Source organism: Pyxicephalus adspersus, chromosome 3, assembly GCF_032062135.1.
Source record: "Pyxicephalus adspersus chromosome 3, UCB_Pads_2.0, whole genome shotgun sequence".
Taxonomy (NCBI): Eukaryota; Metazoa; Chordata; class Amphibia; order Anura; family Pyxicephalidae; genus Pyxicephalus; species Pyxicephalus adspersus.
The window spans coordinates 16,824,137-16,837,739 of NC_092860.1; the positions used below are offsets into that span (position 1 = coordinate 16,824,137).

The 13,603-nt window shown below is 37.7% G+C and overlaps 1 protein-coding gene across 1 annotated transcript in view; it reads left to right on the plus strand.

The window, feature by feature from the left end:
* The window catches only part of PTPRT (protein tyrosine phosphatase receptor type T), a gene marked incomplete in the record, with an annotated part of 259,610 nt that overhangs the window by 186,859 nt on the left and 59,148 nt on the right, over window positions 1-13,603 (plus strand). Inside the window, 2 exon segments of the mRNA XM_072403721.1 lie at window positions 8,314-8,343; window positions 11,281-11,423. Coding sequence (XP_072259822.1) covers window positions 8,314-8,343; window positions 11,281-11,423 — 173 coding nt within the window.

Here is a 13,603-nt window from a genome sequence, read left to right on the forward strand (position 1 = left end):
GCATTTCTACAGAAATTCCAAAACAAGGTTTTCTAGATCATGTAATATAACATTTAGGGGAATATAGGTACATAATTGTGTGAATATGTAATCCGATCCACCTACATCCTAAGTCTAGTACAGACTAGAAAGATTTTCTTCACCCTGGATGAAAGTTTGTGATCGTCTCAGGTGAAAATCCAGCATCAATATACATGTCCTACAACAAGGTTTAGTGATCTAGAATTCTGGATCACTAAATGGCCATTTGCTAATGAGGTTTATTGTACTTCTGCTCTAAAATATAAAAGGTCAAATAATATTAACCCATAAAAAATGATTTTGAAGATTTATTGTCCCTCTAACTGTACTAACTGTACCCCAGACCCTCAAGTACCTAAAAACAGCCCTGCCTGTCTATACCTATGAACTGGGGGCAGTTATTTTAGGCGGTGGGTTTGACACTTGAAAGAAAAAGCATCCATTTCAGTCCTGTTTTAGTAAATATAAAAAATGCACATTACCTTAAAAAACAAAAACTGGTAAAATAAATCTGGACATAAACTTTACAATGCCTTATACTGTATCTTTGTTCTCACTGTGTTTTGCATATTCATCATGTTATCTGAGCATTGGCCATCCATTCATCAAATTCAGTTTAAAGAATTTCCATAACTGTTTATTAGGACTCATTATTAGCATATATATTTCTGTGATTGTCAGCAGTTCTGTATGAAGAAGATACTGTATCTCATGTATCTCTGTCATTTGTTGTGAGTATTAAAATGAATATATATGATGCAAGGAGGAGCAGAGCAGAAGCCAGCAGCTTTATGATAATGTGTATTAGAATTTAAAGTATACATTATAGCTCCAAGAAATGGTAGAGAAGGAGAGCTAGATGTCTATTGCTCCTAAAGCAAATATGGGAAGATTGCATCAAACCAATACACACCATTTTTAAACCTGCATTAGTTGTAAATTAGGCATATATCAACGTGGCGAGGGATTTGCTGCAAAATATACACAGTGTGTGCAACTTTACAAGTCTTCATGAATAAATTCTTAATTGTTATCTTCATGTTTCCATTAACCCCATCACCATCACCAACTTAAATTTCGACCTTCCAACAATAGTGCATATAATACATTTTACGCATGTTATTTACTTGTAAATCTTCCCTTGTAAAGACATCAAAACTCCCGAGCCCGGTGCTGGAGGACACCATCTTGGATGTAACATTAGCAGCCCTGGAAGACTCAAGTGACACGCTATAGCAGTCATTGTCAACCAAATTTCCATAGAACTGTAAGGTTTCCCCTGGGATTAGTAGGAGTTTCTAGAGCTGTGGCTGATTGACATCCCATAAGATGGTGCCCACATAGTTCTGGGGCCAACACCACTTGGCAGAGCCAACTCCAAACAACCAAAGACCTTTGCAGCTGTCTGTAAAAGGCAATCTGACCACTACTGTAAGAGAAGCATTCTTACTACAGGCAGCCAATTCAAATAATTCAAATTCATTTTTCCTATTGAGTAGGGCTTCCTAGATATCTGAAAAGAATTTTAAGGGTTTATCAGAGGTTAAAAGGTTAAGAAAGGCTGTCCTATAGTATTCCTCTTTATACATCCCCAGGCTGCTACAGAAAATGTTATCAAGGAGGTGAGTGGAATGGTGGGGGAGTTGGGCTAGAACAGAGGGCAATTCAAGATTCAAGGAGAGTAAATAGCTATGCAAGGTATGCTATTGCAAGTAAAACAAATAATTTACAGGAAGAAAAAATACTGCAAATATGCATGTAAAATGCATCCTTTCGATAATGATGTCATCAGTCTTCTGCAAACAATAGGAAAGCATTTCTTCACTCACCCCAAGCCCAGGTGATCATTGACTATGATTGGTTTAAATTACAGCTTTCTGGTAGACAGATGCAATGTAGTGGGGGTTGCACAGTTCAGATCTGACTTGATTCAGACTTGGTTCGGAGCTATTCTGACCTCAGATCAGAACTCAAAATTTTTGTAATTTGAGTTCCCGAATGACATTACTATACCTGTCATTGAAAGGTTTAGTAGGCCACTGGACGATGGCAGTGATCATATTGCAAGCCAATCTGGCAGCCGCACATTTACAGCCGGATGATGACAGCTGTTATACTATTAGCCAACCTGGCAGCCGCACATTTACAGCTGGATGATGACAGTTGTCATACTGTCAGCCAATCTGGCAGCTGCACAATTACAGCCACATGATGACAGCTGTCATACTGTCAGCCAACCTGGCAGCTGCACAATTACAGCCGGATGATGACAGCTGTCATACTGTCAGCCAACCTTGCAGCCGCACATTTACAGCCGGATGATGACAGTTGTCATACTGTCAGCCAATCTGGCAGCTGCACAATTTCAGCCGGATGATGACAGCTGTCATACTGACAGCCAACCTGGCAGCTGCACAATTACAGCCGGATGATGACAGTTGTCATACTGTCAGTCAACCTGGCAGCCGCACAATAACACCCGGATGATGACAGCTGTCATACTGTCAGCCAATCTGGCAGCTACACAGTGGTCATCATCTGGCAATGATTGACAGCTTGACTAAGCCCTTCAATACCTGTCTTTCACAAATTAGTGCTCAGGCAATTTGGCTGGAGGATTATGACAGGTAGAGACAGTTGTCATAGTCTGGTAGCTGAATTTAGTTGACTGGTATAGTATCAGGTTGCCCTTCAATAATGGGTGGATTAGCTGAGCCGTTCTATAGCTATAAGCAATAGCCTTAAAAAGAAATCATTTCAATTCAGAATGTCCATATCCAGAACTTTATCAGGATATTTAGTTTTCTGGAACTCCATACTGAATCCTTATGTCAGGTATTCAGTAAGTGTCAGAATATGAGGGTCAGCATACCAATTAGTCAGTTGGCCAATTTCATATTTTTAGCTTGTAGATTTTCTGTTCACAGATCTTTTTTAAAAAAAACAATGTAATTGTTAGGTGTATCCCAATCTAATACCAACAACATTACAACATTTTAGAATTTTAAAAGGGACTGTAATATTTGGGGGGCCTCCAGGGCTCACCTAATAACATGTTTATCTGCACAACTTACCTGCACTTACTCTATTGCAGCCGCTCACTTCTTTTACCGGTCTTCCTCTTGGTGCATATAGAACATTTTTGATTCCCACACTCAGCTTTTTCTCTGAACATTTGTAAACTTCCAGGGTTGCACATTAACCCACAATTGTACAAAGTCAGTGTACAATTTGAAAAAAAGTCCTATCAGGAAAAGAAGGAGAGTTATATTTTTGAAAGTAAATTTAATTCTACATTACTAATCTAAATACCGTGCAAAAAATGTCATGAATATTATAATTTTTGTTAAATGATTTTCTGCCTCAATAAATCCTGAAGCATTAATTATGCAGCCAGACAGTCCTGGGCCCCCCTGTGTTGCCGGGCCCTATAGCTATTACCTGGTATGATATAACTGTAGTACACCATTGATTACTACGTATGTATGTAGGAAAAAGGGGAGAGGTGCTGTACATTAGGAAAAGTTGACTTTATACCAGCATGTAGCTGAAATAATTGACAGCAGGAAAAATGAAGCTTTTATGTATTATAAAGTAAGAAACTGACTGTGTAAATTGTTAGAAGAAGAAGAAAATAAGGGCAGATTGTACTGAGGAAAATATCACTGACAGAAGTATTATGAGCCCTAACTGTGTATTATAGCCAGGAATAATTAGTTATACTATGTTATTACTGCATAATGAGCAGCATGAAGGGGTAAAATAAGAGTGAACCATGTGTGGCTTGTCAACGAAAGAGAATAAGATTGTAAAATGAATAAGCTTAATAAAATATATACAGTATAATTATTATATATATATATATCCAAGATTTATAAAAAGTAAAATTAGATCCCAAATGAGTGTTTTTTTAATGTATGAGATTCTCAGTCCAACTCCTCTATATACTGACGGAACAGAGTAAAAAGAGTATATTTTTACAATATACGAAGCCCAACTGTATTATAGTAGGGGGCCATATTTGGACTTTAATGATGTTTAGAGTAAAATGGAATAAATCAATAAAAATAAATGTGCATCATGAGATGCAGTAACCAGTCATTGGTTCAAAGGCACTGAATACTTAATGTGGGTTTTTGCCTTTTAATAAATAAAGCCATGTTTTAGCAGTAATACACTTTGATGTTGTCCAATAAATTTATTTTAGATACAGTCCTGATCTGACTTTAACTGAGTTATAATGCAGAATGAAGCTTTTATTTAGGCCCATTACCTATAAATACAGGATGGGGATAAGAGTGTCCTGGCCATTTTGTATGGAATAGGTCTCAATGAAGTATACTCATTTACTTGACTAGGGTGCAGTATGAATTATAGGAATGTGCTCTTTACCTTTTTTATAGCCCTAAGCAATGAGCAGGAGAAGGTATCACAACAGTTTCAAGTTACACCTGGGCTTGTAGAAAACAGAAAACCTTGTAATGTAACCCCTAGGTAATAAAAATTTATCCTTGTAGATACTTACTTCAAGACATTGCTTTTTTAATTTGGCAGTAACCACCAATATGTCAGCGGAACAAAAGTTCAGTAAAAGCTATATGAGCTAGCCACCGAGAAGAGGAATATCCATGGGTTCAACTAAAACTCTACTGTGTGTGATTTAGGAAAAAGTTCAGCTTTTATAATGTGACTTGTGCCATCCCTGCCATGGGACAGACTACTTGGGAATTTTGTTTTAGATGGTGGCGTTTAGTGGTGTCAAATGAAACTTGTTCTTTAATAAATCAGAATGCTGCTCTTGAACCACACAAAATAATCAGAAGCACTGATGATAAAGGTGAATGTTTATTCAGAAATGTAAAGTTGTCCAAATGACAAATTAGAACACTTCAGGGGAAAGACTAAGTTCTAAGCTGGGTACACCATAAATTTAGTCATGTTTGTATTATCAGTTCCTATAGTAAAACAGAAATAGTTATACTTTTAGATTAATCAGCAAATGCCTGCATTATACCTTCAGATCCAATAGGAAATACAATGTCCAGTATTATAAATACAGTATCCAATTATAAATCTAGTGCAGCCATTGTCAAAATACATTATTAAATGATTGCATGCAATCTAATTCATTTTAAATATATAACTACCTGCTAGAAATTAAAGGACACGCTTTGATAATACAGGTCAAAATGTCCTGTCTTAAATTTAACACACTTGCACAGTTTACACTGGGGAAGAAATAAACTCTTTTACCTCAGATATTAGGTATTGTCAATTTTCACCCATGGATATCCAGTTTGAGGAGTTCAGTTTTTAGTGTTAGTGTTTGAATTCGGGCTGTTCTTATATTCGACCCGAATATGGTTGTTCGAATTCAGATAGACCCGATCCGAAAAACACGGGGTTCGACTTTGTATGTAAAAATATGTGTAAAAAAAAAAAAAAAAAAAAAGGAGGCTTTATTGTTAAAGTATTTTATTGAATGTGTGTGATTTGTGTAACTAACTTTTATTTTTTTACAGGTTATCCCACAATGACAAGATGATTCCCACGGCTGCATTCATTCTTGAGCATGTGTCTTCACGGCCCGTGACACTGACAGGATGAATCCCACAGCTGCATTCATTCATGAGCACAGCCGTGGGAATCCTCCTGTCAGTGTGGGATCCCTGGGCACTGGAGGTTAAATGTGGACAAGTCACTGACAGGAGGATTCCCACGGCTGTGCTCATGAATAAATGCAGCAGTGGGAATCATCCTCTCAGTGTCACGGGCTGTGTAGTCACATACTACATTTCCGCTAGGGCAGCAAGAGCAATCAGCTCTATCCAAGAACATATACTACAGTTCCGCTAGGGCTGCTCTCTGATTGGCTGAAGAAAGGAAAATCCTGATGACGCTTAAGCCAACCACAGATCACTAGAGGTGATGAATGGGGAGACTTGTCCTCATTTAACCTCTGGTGCCCAGGGATCCTACACTGACAAGAGAATTCCCACATCTGTGCTCATGAATGAATGCAGCCGTGGGAATCATCCTGTCACAAAATGATTCCCACAGCTGCATTCATTCATGAGCACAGCCGTGGGACTCCTGTGTTCTTGGATAGAGAATCTCTATCCAAGAACACATACTACAGTTACGCTAGGGCTGCAAGAGCAATAAGGGGAGTGGAGCTGTCAGCTCTGCTCTCCTGATTGCTCTTTCAGTTCTACACAGTCACAAACATAACCTGAATTACCCCCATAGACTTTATTGTTGTTGGAATTCGGCACTCCATCACCCAAAATATATCGGGCTATTGGATTGAATAGCCACCGAATCGAACACTGAGATATTCGACCAACACTAGTTATGTTGTCTTCCTGGATGTTCCGACAATGCTGAAGACAATCCTGGTATTTAATACACGACACATATCACATTAGTGTTTTTACAGTTGTTTCAGATTTTGGATTTGATTGTACAATGATGTGCGCCTTGATCTAAAAGTATAACATTCCAGACTAGTAATCATTCTCTAAATATTTACTGCAGAATCTGAGCATAAGCGGTTTAATTTATTCCTAGCCTTTCCACCTTTCTCACTCAGAATTAATTTAATCTCTTGGAATGTTGTACTGTCTATATGCAACTAAGCAAACCTATATTTCCATTTTAATGCTTAGTATCTATAAGTATTTTATTTACATCTAGAATCTGACATCTGAAAGGATGCCACATGGCACTAGGACCCATCTTTTTCTCCTAACTGCCCAATTTTTGTTTTTCGACATTTGTATGCAGAGGATACAATATGGTTGTGGAGGACCTGATGGGTTGGACCCTACCATCAGCTGGAGCATTGTTCCTGCAATGGTGTCCTTATGGTATATATGATGTAGATTTTGGAAGGAACATTTTACCTATGTGATGCTATAGTTTTTAGATTTAGATCTATAATATGATTTAGAAACAGAAATCCTGTGCAGAGTTTTGCATAATGTGGTCAGGCTGTCATACAGCTTTAATAGCTTCACCACTGTTCAACCTCATGACAAATGACAAATTTTTGGATCATGAAACTCAGGGTCAAGTAAGAACCTCCACTCCACAAACTTTTTATTGGACAGTGGCTTAGATAGCAGATTAGGTTAGAGATCTGTTTAAGTTCTCTATCCAAGCCTGGGGGGGAAACACTTTCATCAGTAAAGCTGGGTTATCCAGAAAACCTGGAATGGATCCCTTCAAAGTAATTTGCTATTTGCTAGCAAATGTTTTGAATTCTGGGCAAGATCCATTCCAGGTTTGCTGGATGAAAGTGTATCCCCTTCAGCCTTGGAGAGCTTTAATAAATCAGACCCAGTATGAGAGTCCTTAACATTACTTCATTCATCTTAAAAGAAAGGTCAGCAATGAGAACCTCCTTACTTTCCCAGATACAGGTATACTTTATATCAGGCGCCCGCTAATCCGCGTCCACGGCCCACTAATGGTCCACGGCTGTATGGCAAATAGTCTGTGGCTCTGGTCAGTGCATCCCCCAGCGGGGTCATGAGAAGGACCCCACTTAGGGATCGCACTGGCCAGAGATGCGGACAGTGTCCCCCGTACAGATTGTTGTGTCTCTGGATCAGACCTGCGTTGGGAGAGTGGAGGGATTCTGGCAATATGACGTCACTCAGGGGAATGATTGTGGCTTAAATAAATCTAAGGATGGTCAGATACATAGCCACTATCTGACAACCATTAAGCACTATTGTCCCCAGACTTCTCTATAGAAATATAGGTTGGCTATACCTAATGTACAAGGTTGTGTGTTTGGATGAGAAAGGAGGAAAGTGGTACAGATAGGCAACAATTTGTGTCTAGGAAACAATACCAATATTCTTTCTATTCTCTGCCACATGAAAAGACGGGGACCTTGCAGGGTGCATAGACTTAAAATACTCCTTCAGTCTGGCTGCATTTTTCATATGCCATTATGTGCTGACATAACAGGGGCTGTATGTATTATTTATTGTGAGATGTGCCTTTTACAGATGGAACAGTAGATATACAGAAAGCCATGCAGAATACTAGTAATTGTTCATGCATAGTAACCTGTAATCAACAGGCTTCAAAACAACTCATACTAAAAATCAGATCATCATTGATTTAGATATTGTGTTGGTAAGCTTTTTCACATCCATAAGCCTGTCTGATATCACTCTGTCATCTAGGTGAGGTCATGCTGTCACATCTAATTATTCCTCTTTTCTTTTTATTTCTCGTTTTTCGGTCCCCCCCATGTGACCGCTCTCCATCCTCTAGAAGAAATGTGTACTCCTATTCATACTATCTGTAAGTACCTGCGGAAACCACCCCATGTTCCCTTTCCAGATTTCCCAGGCTTTCCCTCTGCACATCCACAGTTCTGTACCATATATCATGTCATTCACTGTAAGAAGGTTTGTTTAAATAAAAAAGGTAATGTGTAGCTGAAAATTGACTAATTTGTTACATAGTTACATTGTTATCTGGGTTACAAAAATACTTATGTCCATCCAGTTTACAAAGCAAAGTGTATATCTAAGGAAAACCGTTCTTTTTAGTTTTGGATAAATCAGCGAAGGTTTAGACCCATCCCAGACTCTGTGTTCCTATTGGGAATATTCTTACTTTTATATGTTCTGGTGGTCATTGTCATATGAAAGTGAGGAAAAAAACTAAATTTTAGAGTTATTCCCAGAACATGAGAGGAGAAACATTTCAATATAGTGATCTTTTTCAGGGACAAATGTCTAAGAGAAGAATTTCCCTTTTGGGAAATTCTTCCTTATTTTCTGTTTTATCTTTGGGACAATGAAGGGATATTTTCCCAATGATACACAGACAGCAAAAAGAAATGAAGAAATTACCTCTACACAACTCTTCACTGCTAGTAACCAATCAGGAGCATGAGATTATTACCCCAGAATTTTGCTGAAAAGACGTGATTATTCTTCTGTACTCTTCTTGGTATAAAATACATTAAGAAATCAACATGGCCTGAAGTACACCCTTGTAATGGTCCTAGTAAATGACTAGACCTAACTTTGTTCCCAATTAGGAACAGATTCTTACCCATTCAACAACCTTTTTAGGCACTGCCATTGAATGTGGTGGTTGGAAAATACATAGCCCCCAGGTCAGGTACATCAGGTCCTATTATAAAAACGTAAATGAAAATTATAGAAACACCAAATAGACTTTTTTTATCAATAAAATGCACCTAATTTTGCTTGGGTCTTTTACTTAAAAAAACAAAAAAAGAAAATAATATATTATGGGTACATAGTTGCTATGTTTGTTGTATATATACTTAAATTATATGTAATTTTGCCCCAGTGTTCCTTCCTTTCCTTTCCATTTCCAACAAATTTGTTCTTGTTTACATTCCATTCATTGCTTTATTTGACCACACTCACCGACCTTCATTCCATAGCGTCTTCATCTGTCTTGTTAGATATAAGTATATTAGGCTTATTTGAGTACGTTGCATAGCATTAGGGGACTTGATGATAATGAACTAATTTGCTTCTGTGAGATTGTTTCTGTTAGCACAAGCTTGTAATAGTGTGCAACGTAAAACAGAAACTCCCTCTGCTAGTAACACAATGAACCTGTCATTCAGACTGCACAGCAGCTTTGTGAATGGATAAAGACTCTCATGGCTTTAGGCAGTGTAACCCAAACTTCTGATTATGTAGCACTGATGCTATTTATTTTCAGATTTAGATGGCTCGTTGCAAATCTCTGGATTTATGGTCAGGAGTAGGACATCATTATGGTAGAATAAGGTCACTCTTGGGTCAGCTGCCTGTTGTAGAATCTGGGACTAATAGCTTCTTTATAATTCCAGTTCACTTCTGTGGGCTTCAAGGCCAGTTTGGAGATATTGATGTAGATGTGGCTTTTCAGGCATGGCAAAGAATATTATAGTGCACATCAATGTTAATGGGTACTCATGGCAAAAGTAAAGGATATGAGGTGGCCATATTAACCCACATTGATCAATGATCCCATATCTTTGAGCCTTGTGCATGCACACTGATAGGAAACATTTGATCTAAAAGTTTAGACAACCTAATATGATCACCATTTCCTTTGATAAGAAAGCTTACAGCTTGGATTCCTCTGATACCATTTTATTTGCCTGAACTGTTTGTGGTCAGCCCAACCTTGGCACTGTGCCTTTGGATATCTAGGGCCAAGTTATGCCTCCGTGGATTTAACTAACACTTAAAAAATGTCTATAGGTGGCTTTTTATTGTACATGGTCATGAAGTTCAGTTATACAGAAGGTGCTATACTGGTGGGAGAGAGCAAACACTACCACATTTCAGCATCACACACTGTACCATAACACTAACCAAATTACCGAACTTAATACCTAATCCCCTTTCGCTCTCTAAATGTATCAATAAATTAAGCTGAAGAGGATCTAAAATTCCGGTAATTCCACTTTCAATAAAAAAGTAATTATGGAGGACAAATAGAAGGGAAGAATTTATAGCATTCAGTGGGGGCAGGAGGTCAGGTGGCCCATCACTGTAAAAGAACTAGCTCCCAGCTGGACAGTAAAATTCCACTACCTTATACCTTGCATGGTAAGTTCAAGTTATAAATATTAGAATTTTGTAGCTAGTGTTGGATTATATTGCTTCTTGATTCTTTTGAATGTGTTTATTCTGTAACCAGCCAGAATATTTAGCAGTCTCAACCCATCTCCTGCAGCATAAAAATATCATCACAGCAATCCACTGCCCGTTATTAATGGTTGGCTCAAACTCATTAGTGATCTGTGGATTAATCTTTCCTTGTGGAGAATATGTTAGGTGTTAATTACTTAAGCCTACAAGGGAGCGATGCCCAAGTGTCACAACCTTATGAACACGGGCAAACTAATGTCTGCCAAGCATCCCCAAGCATCCAATTACAACATAAAAAGCAGTTATATTCCTTGGCTGGCTCCATATAGAGCTATGTGCAAACCCTCTCATCTGCTCGCCAGTTGAATCACATTTATATCTGATTATCCAATGATTCACCAATTATGGTCGCCTGAGTTCAAACACGAGAGGCCATGCTGCACATCACTATACTTGACATTCAGTGGGTTAGGGAACAATAGTCACAATAAATGGCTCCCTCTGTGTCTGTCTAACAGTAATCATATGGTGCTGCAAATTTTTTCTTTTCTGTGTCACTGACATATCCAGTCTTCAGCTTGTCAGACACTGTTCTTTTTGCCTCCAGGAAATTGGCCAAGAAACAGAAAGAGACCCAAAGTGGCTCCCAGAGGGAAATGGGTCTGGTGGCTTCAGATAAAAGTTCCGGCAAACTCAGTTCCACCCGCAATGAGGATACTTTCTCCAGCTGCCAGGACGTCAATGGATTCAGTAAGAACATCACATCATTTGGGAATTGAGATATCATTAGTTTAATTTTTGTGAATAAAATACAAGAGAAGTTTCTTCAGAATTCTTTCCCAGGCCTGTCACAGTAGCCCTTTCTTATCACAACAGAATAAGATTTCTATTTAAATTTGTTTTTCACAATGAATGCATAAATAGAGGTTTACTCCCTTGTAAACCAGATCATAAACTCAACCTATCCACTAACTCACTATATTCAACATTAAGTATTTCACTAGATATAAAAAGTTGAGTTTTTGGCCTGATTCATTAAAGCTCTCTGAGACTGGATTAGAGTATCATGGGAGAATTTGGGTGATCCAGCAAACCTGGAATGAATTTATTAAAAATAATTTGCTATTATTTGGCAATGTTTTCAATCCTAGAGCACATCCATTTCAGGTTTGATAGATCACTCAGGTTCCCTTAAAAAAGTCTATCTTCTTCATATTTAGTCCCATTGCCTTCAGCAACCAATATAGAAAAATCTAAAACATTTTAGATTGTATGCTATACTTATAGGCCAACTCTAGCCAAGTCTAGCATTATTTATATTAGAAGATTTAGGGTAAGGATTAAAGTCTCAGTTGGTTGGTGCCACCTGTGCCCCTATTAAGAAAATGTACTGTTGGGATAGACAACAAAACACAGACAAAATACTTTTTTTAATGGAGTGGAGAACATTTGATAATCGTGTCTTTATTGCTGTATTTGCCTTCCTTTTCTGGAGAACAAGAACAAAACATAAGAAAGCTCCTCAAAGAAGATGTGGACATGAATAAAAATACCACAGGATGTTTAAATCATCCCTACTTGATTGTAAAATATAAATATATGTCTGGAGATAGTCTTTCTCATATTTCTTCATATTATTGGATAAGTGTAGGCTCCTTTTTTGGGACCACAAATTCCAGTTTGCCAATGCTGGTATTAATTTAATATTATTCATGTTATAAGGCAAGGAAAAAACTTTCCTAAACTCTCAGAATCCTAAATTAATGGTGGCTTGGGCAGGCTCTGAGGAATTAGTAGGATTATGATGGTTTTGCATCAGTTTACTCTTTTTCAAGAGACTAAAAGGGTAGATTTGGCAGTTTATAAGGGCTTGGTTTCTCATAGGTAGGATCAGTATAAGATTAGCCCGAAAGGAGTTACATTAAAACCGAAGACTTGGATCAATAAAAATATGCACTACATGTGTATGTATAATTTTCTACTTTTAGGTCTTTTGGTTAAAAGAGCATGTTGACAACATCTTTTAAAACAAAAGACACGGGAGCTTTGTTAAATCATACTAAAGCTGGTCATGCTCAGAAATACTGTCTGCTAATTAGTAAAGGCAGACAAAATATCCTCGTAATTCTGTTTTAGTAAAAGAGACAATCTGCAGAACCTTCTGAAACAAAGAAAGTTGAAGTTAAGTTAAAGATAGCCATGTCTGGATATGTTGACTGTTCATCAGCAAAACATTGGCCGACAAAAAATACTTCCTATTTCTGTCATACATAAAGGTTGATACATATAGGAAAGACCATTCTGTTGATTTATTCTGTGTCTAATGAAAGTACTCAGAAATAGGCATATGATAATGTGCATCTAATACCAAAAAAAAAAAATTGGAATGTTTTTTGTTATGGAGTTATCAGTTAGGGATATCACCCTTCACTTTCTGTACAGGAGGCACTCTTTAAAGTGTAACATTTTGGATTCCCAATCACTTTCACCGCAATGGTCACCAGGAAAAAAGAGAGAGAAGATGAATTCCCCAAAAGTTAACGAACAGACAACAATAAAATGCTGACAGCTTTCCAACCCTTAAAATGTATACCATATTGGAACTAAATGGAGGGGAACTTTTTGTGACTATGCAGTTTTTTGTCAAACCTCAAGTTTTTGAGTGTATCCAAAGCCAAAACTATTTTTTACCTCTCTGTGTCCAGACTTTTTATTCTTGGTGACCACTGTTCAAGGGACTGTGAGGAAAAATCCAAAATATTTGTTAATAATGCAATATGGATTAGGAGGACTTTTGCTCCCAAACTGTAGGGATAACTTCTTGTTGTATCTACAAGACAGGAATTTAAAGGATTATATGGCAAAAATGACCTACTCTATCCATAAAAAAGTTTAAATAAACTTTAATGGGGTTTAGGGAGGGCACCCAA